The 18,884-nt window shown below is 41.2% G+C and overlaps 1 protein-coding gene across 1 annotated transcript; it reads left to right on the top strand.

Moving 5' to 3' along the window:
* Nucleotides 1-15,775, top strand: LOC145342965 (glyoxylate reductase/hydroxypyruvate reductase-like). Its single transcript, XM_080188632.1, has 9 exons — nt 1-160; nt 3,874-4,004; nt 5,271-5,343; nt 7,409-7,525; nt 7,636-7,724; nt 8,944-9,048; nt 11,109-11,244; nt 12,567-12,697; nt 14,565-15,775. The coding sequence occupies exons 1-9, from the start codon at nt 75-77 to the stop codon at nt 14,684-14,686; spliced, it is 990 nt and encodes a 329-aa protein (XP_080044758.1). The 5' UTR covers nt 1-74; the 3' UTR covers nt 14,687-15,775.
* Nucleotides 15,776-18,884: the final 3,109 nt, after the last annotated feature.

Genomic DNA, 18,884 nt, shown 5'->3' with positions numbered 1-18,884 from the left:
TGCCGGGCTCTGCTCCTGCCGCCGCTGCCGCCGGATCCGGATCCGGGTTGAGGCCCGGCTCGCTGGTTCCGGGGATGAAGGCCGCTCAGCAGTTGATGAAGGTGTTCGTGACCCGGCGGATTCCGAAGGAGGGGCTGAAGGTCCTGTCCGAGTCCGGGATGTGAGTAAGCGCCGGGGTGGGGGTGGGGGCGGGGGCCGGGGCGGGGGTGGCAGCGCTGAAATCCTCAGGGTTTGTCCTGAGGTAAAGGAGCAATGGCAGTAGATGGAAGTCAGCAGAGACTGGCTGCTGCTTAATATTCCCAGCTCCCAAGTTTTATTTCACATTTCCACATTCTGAATTAGAGTTTCCTTCACTTTCAGTGAAAACTGTATCAATGATTGAGACGTATAAGATGATGAATGGGATGGATAGGATAGAGGTGGAGAGACTCTTCCTGCTCAGAAAGGACAGTAGGACTAGAGGGCACAGCCTCAGGATAAAGGGGGGGGCGGTTTAGAACAGAGTTGAGGAGGAACTTCTTCACTCAAAGGGTGGTGAATATCTGGAATTCTCTGCCCGTTGAAGTGGTGGAGGCTGCCTCACTAAATATATTTAAGACGCGGGTAGATAGGTTTTTGATGAGAGAGGGGATTAAGGGTTATGGGGAGAAAGCGGGAAAGTGGAACTGATCCACTTCAGATCAGCCATGATCTTATTGAATGGCGGGGCAGGCTCGAAGGGCTAGATGGCCTACTCCTGCTCCTATTTCTTATGTTCTTATTACACCAAAAGTTTTTGGTTTATTTTTCATAGGGCCCATCGACATTACTCTCCGCCCTAGTGAGGGTTAATTAGCAAAAGGTCACATTGCCTTACTGCACTTTCTGATACAGTAAGAAGTCTCACAACACCAGGTTAAAGTCCAACAGGTTTATTTGGAATCATGAACTTTTGGAGCGCTGTTCCTTCCTCAGATGAATTTGTGAAACCTACGTCTACTCACCCGATGAAAGAGCAGCACTCCAAAAGCTTGTGAGTCCCAATAAACCTGTTGGACTTTAACCTGGTGTTGTGAGGCTTATTATTGTGCCCACTCCAGTCTAACGCTGGCATCTCCACATCACCACTTTGATATACTTTAATCTTTTTGTAGTCCTGCAGAAACCATGTGTGTTGTTCACTGGTGAAACCTCCCTGTGAATTGCTTTTTCTCTCTGATGTCACTGATCTTTGCTTATTATACATAATGTGTGTTAACTTAAATGTGAGTATTTGACAAATGAAACACATTTCATCCTTGAATCACTGAATTAATAAACATTCTGCAAATTCTGTACAAATTTAATTCCCAATCAAATTTGCCCCAAAGTTTAATTGTTCTAACTACTTAAGTAATCTGGTTGACTGTAGTTGTAGAGAAGAACCCCATCAAGCCTAAGGTGACTCTCTGAAAAAGCCATCACCTTGGTCCTTGTAGTTGTAAATTTTTTTTCAAACATAGTCAGAGTCCCTTTTTAAAGCACTTTAAGTGCCGTTTTCAGTAGAGTATTTCGCACCCTGACAACTCCTGGTTAAAACATTATTCTAACCTTGTTCTTTTGCTGATCTTAAATTTCTGCCATTAGTTTTCAGTGCTGTGGAAGTATTTTTGATTTGACTTATGCTCATAATTTTGACAATTTTAATCACTTCTGTTCCAATAGTAAAATGAGAATGTGACAAGGTATGTTCAGGACACACACTCTGTCCCAATTGGAGCATTGATGATTGCTCCACTAATTTGAGTTCTATCCACTCTGTGCATTTGAGGCTGTAGATGCTATTCCAGAGCGCTCACACCATTGATTCTCCGTAACCCTAAGAAGCAAAAGGAACTGTCCTGAGTTGATCTTCACAGTGTCATAACCACAGATAGCATTTCGTTGTCTTAATATGATGCCTGCATATTATTGACTCCTTATCTTCCTCTTCCACTCTGGGTGTAAAGGAACAGTAGTAACGGTTGGACAGTATCACATGGTTAGGTCAATTTTTTTTTACCATGAGTTGACATTCAATTTGTGGTTTTAGCCAGCTTCTTTTGAACGATGTTTCTTCAAAATCCTTTTCATTTTGAACAGGGAAATGAAATTCAATCAGGAAAAGTGTGAAGTTGTGCATTTGGGGAGGGCAAACAAAGCAAGGGAGTACTCAATAAACGGGAAGATTTTTGATTTTATTACTGTTATATGTATTAGCGTACCGTGAAAAATGTTGTTTCTTACGCTACACAGACAAAACATCCCGTTCATAGAGAAGGAAAGAAGAGAATGCAGAATATAGTGTTACAGTCTTAGCTAGGGTGTAGAGAAATATCAACTTATGCAAGGTAGATCCATTCAAAACTCTGATGGCAGCAGGAAAGAAGCTTTTCATGAGTTGGTTAGTATGTGACCTCTTGTATCTTTTTCCCAATGGAAGAAGGTGGAAGAGAGTATGTCCGGGGTCCTTGATTATGCTGGCTGCTTTTCAAAGGCAGCAGGAGGAGTAGACAGTGCCAATGGATGGGAGGCTAGTTTGCATGATAGACTGGGCTTCATTCATGATCCTTTGTAGTTTTTTGCAGTCTTAGGCAGACCAGGAGCCATACCAAGCTGTGATATAACGAGGTGCATCTGTAAAAGTTGGTGAGAGTCATAGCGGACATGCCACATTTTCTTAGCCTCCTGAGAAAGTAGAGGCGTTGTTGGGCTTTCTTAACAATAGCATCAGCATGGAGAGACCAAGACAAGTTGTTAGTGATTTGGACACCTAGATACTTGAATCTCTCGACCATTTCCACTTTGTACCCGTTGATGTAGGCAGGGACATGTCCTCCGCTACGCTTCCTGAAATCGATGACTATCTCCTTCATTTTGTTGGCATTGATGGAGAGATTGTTGTCGTTGCACTAGTTCACCAGATTCTCTATCTCTTTCCTGTACTCCGTCTCATCATTGTTTGAGATCCAACCCATTATGGTGGTGTCACCAGCAAATTTGAAAATTAGTCAGAGTAGAATTTGGCCCCACAGTCATCGGTGTATAAGGAGTATAGCAAGGGGCTGAGGACACAGCCTAGTGTGGGGCACTTGTGGGGATAGTGAGAGACCTTGGAGTGCACGTACAGAAGTCCCTGAAGGCAATAAGACCATTGGAAAGGTGGTCAGAAAAGCTTATGGAATGCTTTCTTTGATTGGGCATGGTATTGAATATAAAAGCAGGGATGTAATGATAAAACTGTATAAAATGCTGGTTAGGCCACAGCTGGAATTTTGTGTACAACTCTGGTTATATTTCAGAAAAGACACAGTTGCCATGGAGAGAGTGCAGAAGAGATGTACAAGAATATTGCCCGGGCTTGAAAATTGCAGCAATGAGGAAAGATTGGATAAGCTGTTTTCCTTAGAACAGAAGAGGCTAAGGGGTGAACTAAGTGAAGTGTACAAAATTATGAGACTAGATAGGGTAGACAGGAAAGAGAGTAGCACGACACATTTAAGATGATAGAAGGATGAGCGGGCTTGAGGAAAAACCTTTTCACTCAGAAGGTGGTGGGCATCTGGAATTCACTACCCAAGTTGGTGATTGAGCTGAAATGCTCAATTCTTTTAAAAGATACCTGAATCTGCACCTATAATGCTAGGCTAGGGGCCAGATGCTGGAAAGTGGGATTAAAATGAGCAGCAAGTTTCTTCTTTCTCTGTTTTGGCCGGTGCAGACACAATGAGCTGAATGGCCTCTTTCTGCAAGGTAATTTTTCAGTGGTTTCATTTTGTCCAGTACAGCATTTTGGAGCTTAATGTGGGACTTGTATTTAACTGTGAGTGTATGTTAGTTGTGGCTGATTGATTTTGCTCTGCTGTTATGTTCCAGTTGCGATATTCAGCAATGGGATTCTGATGAGCCAGTTCCTAAGGAAGAGTTGCTGAAGGGAATTGCAGGAGCGCATGGCCTGTTCTGTATGCTAACCGACAAGATCGATGATGAGGTTTTACGAGCAGCAGGTATCCTGTCAATGTTTTGTCACAGAACTTGTGGCAGGCGATAACCTAATAGTATTATTGTTAGATTCTTAATCCAGAACTGAGCTAATGTTTTGGGGACCCAGTTTTGAATCCCGCCACAGCAATTGGTGGAATTCGAAGTCAATAAAAAATATCTAGAATTAAAAATCTACTGATGACCATGAAACCATTGTCGATTGTTGAAAAAACCCATCTGGTTCACTAATGACCTTTAGGGAAGGAAATCTGCCATCCTTACCTTACCTGGCCTGGCCTACATATGACTCCAGAGCCACAGCAATGTGGTTGACTCTCAGCTGCCCTCTGAACAAGGGCAACCAGGAATGGGCAATAAATGCTGGCCAGCCAGCAACACCCATGTTCCATAAATGAATTTAAAAAACTGACTGTTATATAGAGGGGCTAGCTAGCAACAGCACTGTTTTATTGTGAAAACCCAGCAGCTACATCATCAACCACAAATATCTGCAACTTGCCAGTAATGGTGGGGGATGATGAAAGAGAATATCCTTCCGGTACATCTCTTCCTTTCTGTTTAAGTGTTAGTGTGTGCAACAGCTTCATTCTTCTTTCCAGACCACCAAGGAAACAGATTGAGACTTTGATGTAGGGAGAGAGAGCCCACAATGATATGATGGCTGCACTATGAAGAAAGATCTGATTTCCATCATGCTGGTACAACTCCTTTGACTAGCTGTGAGCAGAGTGATCCTAAATGGAAAATGTTTGGTATTTTTCTGACTTGGTTGATTGATAGTGTGTCTTGTTGATCGTTAAGAGTCCTATCATGTGGATGAAAAGGCTGTGAACCAACACCTTCAATGTGGGGATGCAGCAAAAAATAAAAACTCGGATTTAAAATGGAGGGGTTACATTGAAGAGAATTGTTCCAGGCATTGACTGTCAGGATTTGCTGATAAACTGCTGCAAGAACCAACATTTCCTCTTCTATAGAATCCCTGCAGTGCAGAAGAAGGCCATCTGGCCCATCAAGTCTGCACCGACTCTCTGAAAGCGCGTCCCACCCAGGCCTAACCCGCTCTTATCCGCATAACTCCACCATGGCCAATCCACCTAACCTGCACATTTTTGGACTAAGAGAGGAAACCCAGGCATTCTTGGACTTCCTTATCCCCAGCCATTAGGTTCAGTCTGTTCTTTACCTGACCAATTCAGCAATGTTCCATGCTGGTTTAAAGTAATGCTTCATTTTGAAGAAATTTGTTTGTTCTTGTTCTGTTCCAGGGGCAAATTTGAAAGTTATCAGCACACTATCCGTTGGATTTGACCATCTCTCTCTGGAAGAAATTAAGAAACGGTAGATCTATTTTAATGTGTTTTTTTAATTCTTGGGATGTAGGCACAGCTCACTCACTATCCTGGTTTGGAACTATAAAGCTGTTCCTTCACTGTCACTGAGTCAAAATCCTGGAAGTCCCTCCCTAATAGCACTGTGGGAGTACCTACACCTTTTGGTGACTGCTGCGGTTCAGGAAGGCAGCTCATCACCATCAACTCAAGGGCATTTAGGGAAGGACAATAAGTGCTTACCCAAGTACTTAGAGACGCTTTAATACAATACTCTGAACTGTTGGCAAGATAAATGTTGAACTCCACTGTAGATTCTGTCAATTGCAGTTAGTGAGTGACCTTTTAGAATCAAATTACTTTTTATAAATGTACAATGTTACTTAAAAGTCAGGCTTTAAAGGAGCTGATTACAAACTTCCTTGTAATTCGGAATCAAATAAATTAAAATACAATTTTGTGTCTCATTTTTCAAGACTTGTTCTAATTTTTTAAATATCACGTTTTTTAGAATCCTCTCCATGCAGTCTTGGGTGTTTGAAACTGGATTCTGCTCTCCATTGTAAGAAGTCTCTCAACACCAGGTGAAAGTCCAACAGGTTTATTTGGAATCACGAGCTTTCGCAGCATTGCTCCTTCATCAGATGAGAATCAGATGAAGAAACAGTGCTCTGAAAACTTGTGATTTCAAATATACCTGTTGGACTTTAACCTGGTGTGAGACCTCTTACTGTGCCCACCCCAGTCCAACGCCTCCATCTCCACATCATAGCTACTCTCCATTGTCTGCCCTCTTGTTCTGCACTGAGAATCTCTCTCTACCTTTTTAGTTGGCTACTTTGTCCTCTTTCCCTCCACATCCATTCCAAGGTCACCTTCTTGACTTTGTCATCGCATTTGGCTGGCATGGTGGTGCAGTGGTCAGCATTGCTGTCTTAAAGCTCCAGGGACCCAGGTTCAATTCTGGCCTCGGGTGATTGTGTGGAGCTTGCACATTCTCTCCATGCTGAGTGGGCTTCCTTTGGATGCTCCTGTTTCCTCCCACAGTCCAATGATGTGCAGGTTGGGTTGATTGGCCATGCTAAATTGTCCCTTTGTGATGGGGATTGAAGGTAAATATGTGAAGTTACGGGGATGGGATTGTTGTCGGTGCAGGACAATGAGCCGAATGGCCTCCTGCACTGTAGATTCTAAGATTATTGAGGTGGCATGGTAGCACAGTGGTTAGCACTGCTGCTTCACAATTCCAGGGACCTGGGTTTGATTCCCGACACGGGTCACTGTCTGTGTGGAGTTTGCACATTCTCCTCGTGTCTGTGTGGGTTTCCTCCGGGTGCTCTGGTTTCCTCCCACAGTCCAAAGATGTGCAGATTAGGTTGATTGGCCATGCCAAAATTGCCCCTTCGTGTCCTGAGATGCATAGATTAGAGGGATTAGTGGGTAAAATATGTAGGGATATGGGGTAGGGCCTGGATGAGATTATGATCGGTGCAGACTCAATGGGCCAAAGGGCCTCTTTCTGCACTTTAGGGTTCTATGATTCTATGATCTGGCTTACATCTTGAGGTTTCATCTCTAACTGACAGGTTCTTTTCAATCACTTTCATATCTGCTACTTTCTCATCTCATCTCATCTCTGTCTGCTCATTCCCCATATCCTTCAATATCCCACTAGTCCAACCCACTCACCTGCACCTTTCTTTTAGTACTTGATCCCACCTAGCCACAAATCCTAGCTCATTCCCATATCCTTCAATATCCCACCTATTCTAATCCCACTCACTGCCCCGATTCTTGAATATTCTACATGGTCTAATCCTATTCTCCGTCTTGCACCCCATGTTCTTTAAAATTCCTTTCCTTAAAGTTATCTAATTATCTTTAAATATTTCTAGCTTCTTCTTCAACAACATCATATCATGGAGTATTCGACAAACTACTCTGAGGGAACATGTTGCTTTTCTGCTTTTTTCCTACTTGCCTTAACTTGCCTCTTGTCACCATCTTACTGCCAGGCGCAGACAACTCGTCACTAATTTAGTGCCACTTTTAAAAATGTTTTCCTGTGTTTGAAGGGGAATTCGAGTGGGCTACACCCCTGATGTTCTGACCGATGCCACTGCTGAACTCACCGTGGCGTTGCTCCTGGCAACATCGCGTAGATTGATAGAGGCAACTGCAGAAGTGAGAAAGTAGGTGATGTGCACAAGAAGCAAAGAGCTATTTGAAGATCTTGCAGTTATTTACCAGTGACTTTACTAAGCAATGCAGGAGGGTGACTCATTTGTTTGGTTTGTTCCAGTGGAGGTTGGACCAGCTGGAAACCCCTGTGGATGTGTGGCTATGGACTGGCAGGAAGCACCGTGGGGATCGTGGGACTGGGAAGAATAGGTATATCCATAAGGAAAATTAGAGACACAATTTTTAGAGCACATTGATTCAGCTGATGATCTGTGTGTGGAATATACAAAAGATTTTATTTTAAAAATGCTAATTTTCAACACATCTTGCAGCTGTTCAGTAAATGCTGTTTACAGTATAATTTGTTATTAAAATATGTTTTTGTATCCAGAAGATACTTAAATGATGTAATAGCTTTAACTATGTGCAAACTGTATTTCAGGCAGAAATAACAAATAGTTATAGAAGTGATGTGCCTTAATTTGTGCAGATGGTGGAATTGTTCATTTTGTGATAGTTAACAGCTAATCCCATTTAGATGGTGGGAACAATTCATGCTCCCAGTCAAGCTGTTATTTTAGAAATCTTTTCATTTGCTTTCTGCCTGTCGAATGTTTCTTTCAGGCAGCACGTGGGACTGTGATGAACACAATGAACTCTCTCTCTACCTGACTTGGGGGTGAAGAAGCAAAGAAGGAAATACTGCACTGTAACCTTTCACTGTGATAAGGAGAAAATTCTATAAGGAAGGAACCCCATATTAATTAAATTTTGTTTTTAGGTGGGCTGCATATGTTTTGACAAAACAGGTGCTTCACCATGGACCATTTTTCAATATGAAGTAAAACAGGATATATGTGTGTCTGTGTACTGAGAGTGATTGGATGTAGACTGAAGTTGCTGGTTTCCAGTTGAGATTTGCTTCTTGCCTACTGTGGATATGGCTGAGTTCAAACACTGTTAAAGGGAGTCAGCAATGTGATCATCAAGAACACTTCCACATAATCATTAATCTGCATTTCACCTGATTTACTCAAGATGATCATGGGCTCAAATCCTGCTCCAGGACTCGAATTGAAACACTACAGAAATTCTAAATTTTGGATACAGCATAAAAACCCCTACTTGCCCCCTCAGGTGGACAAAACAGATCCTAGGGTACTTTTTGAAGAAGAGCAGGGAGCATTGCTGATGTCCTGGCCAACGTTTACCCCTCAGTCAACATCACCAGTAATAAATTAATGTGCCAGTTATCTCATTTGCTCTTTGTGAGATTGTTCTGTGCACAAATTAACTGCTCTTTTCCTTACATTTTAGTGATCACACTTCAGAAACAATTTCTTGATTGTGACATGCTAAGGATGTGAAAGTCACTATATGAATGCAAGAATTACTTTATAATTTTTTAAGCATATTGCTTTTTTTTTAGGCCTTGCAATTGCAAACCGTCTGAAACCATTTGGAGTGAAGAAATTATTTTATACTGGACGTCAGCCCAGGCCTGATGCTGCTGCCCAGGTTCAGGGTGAATATGGTAAGAAGGGAATCTTAAATTCTTTTTAGGGTCTTGTCCTTTTAGATGCCTATCATCCATAGCTATAGTTTTGTGTTCCATTTGGAGAAAAGTTGTGACATTAGGGTGGCACAGTGATTAGCACTGGTGCCTCACAGCTCCAGGGATCTGGGTTCGATTCTCGGCTTGGGTCAATGCCTTTGTGGAATTTGCATGTTCTCCCCATATCTGCGTGGTTTCCTCCCACGGATATGCGGGTTGGGTTGATTGGCCATGCTAAATTGCCCCTTAGTGTTCCAGGATGCATAGGTTAGAGGAATTAGTGGGATAAATATGTGCGGTTATGGGGATAAGGCGTAGGTAAGATTGGTGTAGACTTGATGGAGCGAATGGCCTCCTTCTGCATTGTAGCGTTTCTATGATTAAATTTCTTCTGTTCCATACTTGTGCCTGTCATGGATCTCCCTTTAGTTTTTTGTTTGAGATCTTCATACTTCTCTATGGGTTCGTGCTGTCATTTCAGTAGTTGCCCCTGAATCTCACAATGTCTTGTTCAGTCTACACCTGGTTCAGATCCACAAATTACCAGGAGTATTTACTCATTTTGTTAATGTCAGTGCTTGCAAAAGCAAAAACAAAAACAAACATCTTCTGGACAATTTGAAATTCTTGTCACCACCTCATCTCAAACTCCAAAAGCAAGTTCCAGGTGACCATGATTACCCATAAGTCATAAGAACATAAGAAATAGGAGCAGGAGTAGGCCATCTAGCACTTCGAGCCTGCCCTGCCATTCAATAAGATCATGGCTGATCTGTCGTGGCTCAGTTCCACATTCCCACCCTCTCCCCATAACCCTTAATCCCCTCGCTTATCAAAAACTCATCAACCCGCGTCTTAAAAATATTTAGCGAGGCAGCCTCCACCACTTCAACGGGCAGAGAATTCCAGAGATTCACCACCCTTTGAGTGAAGAAGTTCCTCCTCAACTCCGTTCTAAACCGCCCCCCCTTTATCTTGAGACTGTGCCCCCTAGTCCTACTGTCCTTTCTGAGCGGGAAGAGTCTCTCCACCTCTATCCTATCCATCCCATTCATCATCTTATATGTCTCAATGAGATCTCCCCTCATTCCTCTAAACTCTAACAAGTACAAGCCTAGTTTATTCAGCCTCTCCTCATAGTTCAACCCCCTCAACTCCGGTATCAGCCTAGTAAACCTCCTCTGCACTCCCTCCAAGGCCAAAATATCCTTGCGTAAGTACGGCGACCAAAACTGCACACAGTACTCCAGCTGCAGCCTCACCAATGCCATATACTGGATAGACTTTACATGCACACAGTCCGATGTCCTTCACCCACAGGAACCTGTGTTACAATCCCTGTAGATAACTTTAAACAAGAGATTTTAATTCTCAGGTACCAAGGGAAAGGATCACACAATCAAATTCCAAGTTTTAAGACTTTTATTGCAACAAACAAACTAAAAGCAATATTGAGTAAATACTGCGTAATGGGCAACTTGTGCACTGAACTGCAAAAAGTGTATCTCCTTTCAACTTTGAAGATGACCAATCCCAGGCCGTATATACTTTACGCCCTGCTGTCCACAAAATAAGAGTTTTCATAAGCATCAGTCAAGCAGTCAGAACCAGTTTCCAACTTCTCTCCATTTTGCCAAGTTGTAATGTTGAGTGACTCATCCCTCAGTTTTTGGAGAGTCTCCAAACCAACCAGAGCAGTAAACTCTACTCCAGTGATTTCTCCTCCCAATCTTGTCAGGACTAATCTTTCAGATTTCTTAGTATGCCACAGAATGCACTTTGACCAGAGACCATATTCCTTCTTGCATCCTGCTTGAATGCTTAGTAATTTACAGAAAAGGTGCTGCTCCTCTCTGCTGACCACACTAGCCACAGTTTTTCTCACTGAGACCCTCCTGTCTCTCCCTTTTCTACTCAAAACTTGGAGTTGAAAGTCTATCCACAGTCAGCACAGCTGCTCTTGCCTTTGTTTTCAGATGTGAGCATTTTACATCTTGGTCCTAATGAGTCTCAACCTGTTACATTCTTATCACATGCAGTGTGTCTGAATACACTAGCTGAACAATCTGACTTCGTCATCATATCGTGTTCCTTCAGTCCCCAAACAAAGGGGATGTGTAATCGTGACTTTTTTTCCAAAATGAAGAAGACAGCGATATTTATCAATACGAGCAGGTAGGTGATATCATAATTCGTTCCTGATTAACCCCTTCTCTTTTCAGAAGCTAAATGAAGGAGAATTAGACAAGTGTACATTTAACTTTCATGAGACCTATTTAGAACTAGTCTGTGGAAAAGTATTTCCACGAGAAGGTGGCCTACCATGGAAGATATTATTTGGGGAGAATTGAATGGAGCATTTAGTATTGATTCACTTAAATCTGACAGGCAACTTAAGCTAGTGAGTGTCCTCCTCATCTTAGAAGGCCGCAAGATTGAAATTAGGCTTGCTCATTAACTGTGACCCCATGACTGAGATCAGTCACATTTAATACATGCCAAATATTTCATAACGAGTTATAGAAAATTCTTAATTATTTATAAATTAATAGAAGTTGTCAACTTCAAATGGCAATGGCAAAAGAAATATTTACACTTTGGATACATGGCTCTCACAGTCAATGTTGTGTGCAATCACCATATTACCTCCCTTCACTTGCCCTTGCTTAACATGTGGATCACTTCAGTCACACTGGTAGCAAACAAAAACTACACAGATGGGAATCAGCAGAATGTGGCAACCTGCACATATGCAACAGTCAACACAATGGTTAGCAATGATATCTCGCATCCGGGTTCGATTCTGGCCTTGGATGTCTGTCTTTGTGGGGTTTACACGTTCTCCCTGTGAATGTGTGGATTTCTCCTGGGTGTTCTGGTTTCCACCCACAGTCCAAAGATGTGCACGTTAGATGGATTGGCCATGCTAAATTGTCCTTTAGTGTCCGGGGGACTAGCAGGGTAAATACAGGGATAGGGCCTGGGTGGGATTGTTGTTGATGCAGACTTGATGGGCTGAATGGCCCCCTTCTGCACTGTAGGGATTCTATGAAAATATCTCCTGAGAGGTACTCAGAACCCAGATGGGCTGCATGTGGCCCCCAGGCCACAGGTTGCCCACCACTGTCTTAACTGCAAATTTCTTTTAGAAAACAACATTTTGGGATGCATTCTTAGTAACCTGGGACATGATAAGTGAAAAATGATTGAAAGGAACTGGTGACTTTGAACTGATCATTCCCGAAGCTCTTCATTAGGTTTTCCTTCATTCCGGACTAATCAATAGGGATTGATAGCTATTGATCAGTAACTCCATTATTGTTGCATTGTGTGACTAGGTCTAATAAATCAGCATTAGCTATTTTTTGTCTAGCAATTCCTTAGGTATCTATTTTAGACATTGTCTAGCTGTTACTGAACCTGCACAAAAGTAACAATATTCCCACATGGCCTTGAAACACATCTAGTGTTTCTGATGATTTCTTTGTGTCCTGCAGAGGAGCTGTGGTGAACCAGGATGATCTTTATCAAGCTCTCAGTACTTGTCAGATTGCTGCAGCAGGGTTAGATGTCACGGTTCCTGAGCCATTACCCACTGATCACCCTCTGCTGTCACTGAAAAACTGTGGTAAGTTTTAATTAACAGGTGACTGGAAGCTGTCATAATTAAAAACTTTGTAGGACTAATTTGAGAAAAATTTCTTCATAATGATAGTTTTTCAGTATTGCATTGTAAAGCTATTGTGAATCAGTTATCCACTATTCATACAACATGCAAAAAACTTTGTTTATTGTGATACATGATTAAGTATTAAAATCACCTATTGTTCACAGTGGAGATTGGTTGACTGCCAAGTCCCTTTGGAGAGCAAATATGTGAGGAAGAAAGGATAAAGCCAGGTGTTTAAAAAAGCAATAGTTGTCTAGAACATGAATGAAATTGATTATGTTCTCGAATAAGAGCAGAAAACTCACGGCGGGAAAATCAGTATTTACAGAATGAAGAAACAAGTTCTTAACCTTCCTTGTTTGTATCTATCATATTCTGATGCAGAGTTCCACACCTAGAATGACATTTACCAAGCTTTTCTACAGGTTGACTGGAGAATTTCCAGTTGTTCCCTTTTATTTGAAATATTTTGGGTAGGAGGTGCTTATTGGCCACTGTTCCTGCCATTCCAAATCCCACATTAGTTTTCCTCCTGTGATTCTGAAACAACCTTGTGTCCCTCACCTGATGGCAATCTTTGCAAACCCTTTTTAGGCATAGCTGGATTTTTCTGTTTCACCAAGTCTACTTCGAACACCATTTTGAGACAAAACATCTTATTGATGCCAATTTGGACAACTTAAAATTGGGCCTTAAAAAAGGGAGTGAGCCAAAACAAATGGGAAGCATTTGATGTTGATTGAGGGATAAATATTGGCCTGGACACATGGAGAACTCCGATTCTCCTCTTTGAGTAGTGTGGTTGGATTTTTTTCATCTGACTAAAAGACAGCACCAGCAAGTACTGCACACGAGTCAGTCCCAATTATGTGCTCAATTATCAATCATCACAAGACCTCCAGAGAGGACTAAGAAGAGAGAATTTTTCTTTTATGGAAGGGTAGGTCTTTATAAATTGGCTCTCACGATCATCATAGAATCCCTACAGTGCACAAGTAATGTAGAGCAGGTTCAGTGGCTCTGGAAGTGGGTGTGATAGTTTGGTGTAATAAAAGTTCCTTTCCCATCATCAGGGGGGATTAGCAGGGTAAATATATGCAGTTACAGGTATAGGGCTTGGGTGGGATTGTGGTAGGTGCAGACTTGATGGGCTGAATGGCCTCCTTCTGCACTGTAGGGATTCTATGATGATTGTGAGAGCCCATTTATAAAGACCTACCCTTCAATAAAAGAAAAAATTCTCTCTTGATCTTCTCTGGAGGTCTTGTGATGATTGATATTTGAGCACATAATCTGGACGGACTGTTGTGTGCAGTACTTGCTGGTGCTCTCTTTTAGTCGGATGAAAAATATCCAACCACACTAAAGATTGGCCCGTGTGTCCGGGCCAATATTTATCCCTCAATCAACATCAAAAAAACAATTATCTGGTCACTTATCTCATTGCTATACATATGACAATGCAATCAGCAAGCTGGCTAATTACAGCAGATTCCACAGGTCAAAAATTACTTAATTGACCAAAAAGCGTTTTCAACGTCCTGCATGAAAGGCACTTTAAAGACTTTGAGACTATCACTTCCAGTTTTATGCTGAATGTGACACTCATGTCCATGTTTGTTAGAGACTGCATGCAGCTGTAAACATTCTCATGGATGCAGGGGGGACTGGTAATGTTAAAATGGCGGCGCGGGCTCGTTGGGCCGAAGGGCCTGTTTCCCGGACTGTTTTTTGTTCTTTGTTCTAAGTGTCCTGACATTAAGATCAGGAGCACATAAGTGTATTGGTGTGGGATGTGAAATCTAGTTATTTGTTTTCATTTCAGTTATACTACCTCACATTGGAAGTGCCACTTATGCGACCAGAAACACTATGTCTGTATTGACAGCTAACAACGTCCTAGCTGGACTCAAAGGAGAGCCGATGCCAAGTGAACTCAAACTGTAACTGAAAACAAATTTTCTTATCATGCGCACATATACATGATTTCTCTTTGTGAATCATCAAGAAGTTAAATGTGTTCATTTGTTATTATTCAAACTTTTATTAAGAGGGGGATATACTTGGAAGTGAGAGCAGCACGGTGGCCCAGTGGTTGACACTGGGGACCCAGGTTCAATTCCAGCCTTCAGTGACTGTCGAGTTTGCACATTCTCCCCATCTCTGTGTGGGTTTCCTCCGGGTGCTCTGGTTTCTTCCCACAATCCAAAGGTGTGTAGGTTAGATGGATTAGTTTTGGCAAATGTGTGGCATTATGGGGATAGGGCAGGGGACAGGGTGGGTGGATCTGGGTAAGATGCCCTGTCAGTGCAGACTCGATGGGCAGAATGGCCACCTTTTGAACTGTAGGGATTCTGTACAGTTTAAGTGCTTTAAGATTATCGAAAGGTATAAGTGTGGAATGGAAGTTCTGTAAACATTTTAACTCAGATATAGAATCATTCCTTTTACTACTCATCACATTAATGTTATACATTTCATATAATATATAGAACATAACTAATTTATTAATTTAGTCATGCACAATCTAGGTTGCAAGGTTGAAGTGGTATGATGCATCTGCTTATGTTTGCTAATTGGTTGATGCTATTCCTCTTCCAAACCACTATAAATTGGAGCAATGAAATGCAAGTGTAATACCTCTTGAGTCATCTACTTCAAATGTAAGCATCTAGATTGCAGCTCTGTGAATATATTTCATAAACTTAACCCGAGTATAAAGTTTGGTTGGGTTGAACTGTGAATGGTCACTCCCAGTTTTGTTTGCTCCCCAGTCTTGAATTTTACAGTCTTGTTCACAAAATAAATTCAAAGCAAATGGAAGTTTAACAGTTTGTCTTAAGAATTGGAACTTCTTCATTCACAAGAATACAAGAAGGTTAATTGGTGCATCAGAGAGTACCTTGAGAGTGAACTGTCTATTGTCAGGAAAATGATTTTTCAAAAGATTGTATGAACACTCCCATTAACTTGCCTTACTGAGCAAACGTGTACTGTAAGCATGAGAGTTTGTTAACATTAAAAAAGATGAAACAGTCTGTTGTCACTTGTATATTAAGCTGTCTTGATTTCTTTTGCACATACACAAGCTTATTGAAACAAGTACACTCTAAAACCTCAATATAACCTCTGGCATAGACAGCAATGTTCTATGTACGTTCTCCACATGCTCTTAGTTCTCAACAGACCTGTGTATTTCCAGCATTTTTTAGTTTTATTTCAGGTGTAGCTTTCAAATCAAATGATTTCAACAGGGAAAAGAACATGCAAAGTCATAGGCTTTGGTATTCCCTCATATTACAAGGAAATGTCAAAACTTCCATGACAAGTTACATAAATTAGTGGCAAGATATCCTAAAATCACAATACTAGTATTTACTGGATGTCAGTTGTATATTTATTTACAAATTGGGTTAGCCAACAAATGTCTGTGTAACATTCGCTTTGTCTTACTTTGTTACCCTGACGCCTATTGTGTTGCTGTTAACCATTAAATGAGATTTGGGATGTTTGAATCTGTTTAGTAAAAGATAACAATTCCACTCTGCATCTTGCTACAGCAATAGTCTGGCCCTCCCGACATCTTGCCAAAATAGAGAAGACACGGAGTAATGCTCAGTTGTCTCAGGACAGAGGATCTGCTGTAGTTTACCTACTATTGCCCGACAGTGAATAGATGTCAGCTTGGCTGAGTTGATAGCATGTGCTTGAGTCAGAAGGTTGTGAGTTCAGACCCTAAAAACAGGCTAACTGTTCATAAGTCTTCCCAATGTCAAACCAAGAATCTCTCCATCACCAAGATGGATCTAAAAGATACCATGGTGCTGTTCAACCTACACACCTTGCTAGCTGTGCAACTTCATCTATAATTCAGCATTAATTATCTAAATACAAATATGGTAGACAATTGACCAAGTGACCAATTTATCTGCTTTTAGTTGTATTGAAGATTAAAAGATAACACTTCCAACAATAGAGCATTCCTCTAGCTTCCAGCTATCCCTAGTCAATGGACAGTTTAAGTTTTAAGTTTTAAGGTTTGGGAATCTGAGATTACATTACCAAAAATTGGTAGTTAAGAACTTGTGATTTTTAGGTTGTTTATTAAGAAACAACAGATTAAGATATGGTGCATAAGCTAAACAGATAGGAAACACAAAAGCCCCTTAATTTTTGAGTGCAGTTTACTAATCTTGGAACAAATGGACAGAATGCGGTGTGTTGATCTCTGCAGCTTGTGGTGTGTTGATCTCTGCAGCTTGTGGTGATGGCAATATACTCAGCAGCTGAAGTGTTAGGCAGTCTTCCTATAACTTCAATCTGAAGAGCTGCCTGATGAGGACTGCCCGTTGCTCTGAAGCACTCAATTATACTTTCTTATTGGCTGGGAGTTTACCATATTGTCGATCATTTGTTTGAATTGCTCCGAACGGTGATTGGAAAGCAGACATCCAAGATGTTGGGGTGGGAATGGTTACCATTCCCTTTGTCCATCATTTTAACGTGACGTCATATTTTTGTTTACCTCACGTTTGGAGCCATTTGTTGGCCTTTACTAGCCTCTTGAAACGATAGGAATCTTAACAGCATATAAATGTCACCACAGAAGTTTGAATCAGGAAGCCGCAACTTTTTCATAATAGAGAAACACCTTTCCTGCTAACTCAAAAGCAAATTACTGCAAATGCTGGGATCTGAAATCAAAAGTGAAAATGATGGAAAATCTTAGCAGGTCTGGCAGCACCTGTTAGAAGGAAAAGCTGATATTTCAAGTCCAGGCTTTGATAAAGGGTCGTTTGGACTCGAAATGTCAGCTCTTTTCTCTCCTTGCAGATACTGCCAGACCTGCTGAGATTTTCCAGCATTTTTCTTTTGGTTTCCTGCTAGATTGTCTTGTGCTCTGCTAATGCTTAAGGAAAGTTCAATTTCTTATTACAGAAATCATATGTATTACTGTCAATAACTAGGTGACAATAAAATAAGACTTCCTCAAAAAGATGTGTATCACATGCTTTGAATCTGAACCTAGCTGGAGAAGATGGGACAAATATCTGACCAAATGCATAGTCAAGGTGATTTACTATTAGGAAGATCTTTCATAAACAACATGGAGGGCATTCCAGAGCAAAGGGCTAGATAACTGGTGGGACAAAGATGAGGCACAGTTCATAGCAGGTTGCAGAGACACGGAAGTATTTAAACAAAATGAAAAAATTTAAACAAGGTATTGTAGGACTGACAGCCATTGTGGATTAGCAGAGATGATGATGGGTAAGCAGGCCAGTGTCTGGGCAGGAGAATTTTGAAAGAGCTGAAGTCTATGGCACTGGGAAGATTATGAAGCATTTTGGGAAAGCAGTGGAATTAATTGAGTCTGGATAATATCATGACACAGAGGGGCTCCACTGGCAAATAATGATGGAAACCTAGATCTTTTTCCCTAAAAGCTGTGGCTACAAAGTTGAAATTTAATATCAATAGATCTTTGTATGCTGGGAATATCAAAGGATAATGCGCAGTAGTAATCATAACTGAGTTAATAATCAGCCATGATCTAATTGAATGGCAGAATAGCCTTGAGGGGCTGAATGGCCTACTCCTGTTTCTCTAATGAAATTTTTTCCAAGCTTGGTTAGAGCATTGTGAGCAGCCTGCTGACTATGTGAGGTAGATGTATAATGGTCCCACTGGGTTCTGCTCAACAATTATTCTTCAACCAACACGCATCAGATTGACCTGTCATTCACCTCGCTGTCTACAGGTCTCTGTTATATACAAATTGATTGCTGAGTCTGCCCTATACAAGTAACTGTACCTTAGCAGTAGTTATTTGATTGTAAAATGCTTAAGGGATGTGAGGGGAAATGAAAGACTAAAATTATTTGCCCTTCTCGCTTCTTCAACTTTACCCCCATTATATTTCACTTTAAATCGATGTTAGAGCAATAGTTCACATTTTTTAAAAATTGGAGTCAATTACACACAATGAGCCAAAAACCAGCAGTTTCTACAACACACTATTTATATCCCAGATTAATAATCAATATTTACACTAATGTACATAGCAGCAACTTATAGTTATGTAGTGGTATAGAACTTGAGTATTGCTGAAAAAGAGATATGTCAAAGCTTCAACATTTTTTCA

This window comes from Carcharhinus amblyrhynchos, chromosome 5 (genome assembly GCF_965287045.1).
Source record: "Carcharhinus amblyrhynchos chromosome 5, sCarAmb.v2.hapA, whole genome shotgun sequence".
Classification (NCBI taxonomy): domain Eukaryota; kingdom Metazoa; phylum Chordata; class Chondrichthyes; order Carcharhiniformes; family Carcharhinidae; genus Carcharhinus; species Carcharhinus amblyrhynchos.
The sequence above is the reverse complement of the archived record's forward strand: the minus strand, read 5'-3'. Positions and strand labels throughout refer to the sequence as shown.

Excerpts from the sequence above, each read along its gene's own strand:
- LOC145342965 (XM_080188632.1), top strand. The coding sequence starts at position 75 with ATGAAGGCCGCTCAGCAGTTGATGAAGGTGTTCGTGACCCGGCGGATT. Across the intron at positions 161-3,873 it reads GTCCTGTCCGAGTCCGGGAT|TTGCGATATTCAGCAATGGG; the intron begins GTGAGTAAGCGC and ends GTTATGTTCCAG. Across the intron at positions 9,049-11,108 it reads CCAGGTTCAGGGTGAATATG|TGTGTCTGAATACACTAGCT; the intron begins GTAAGAAGGGAA and ends TATCACATGCAG.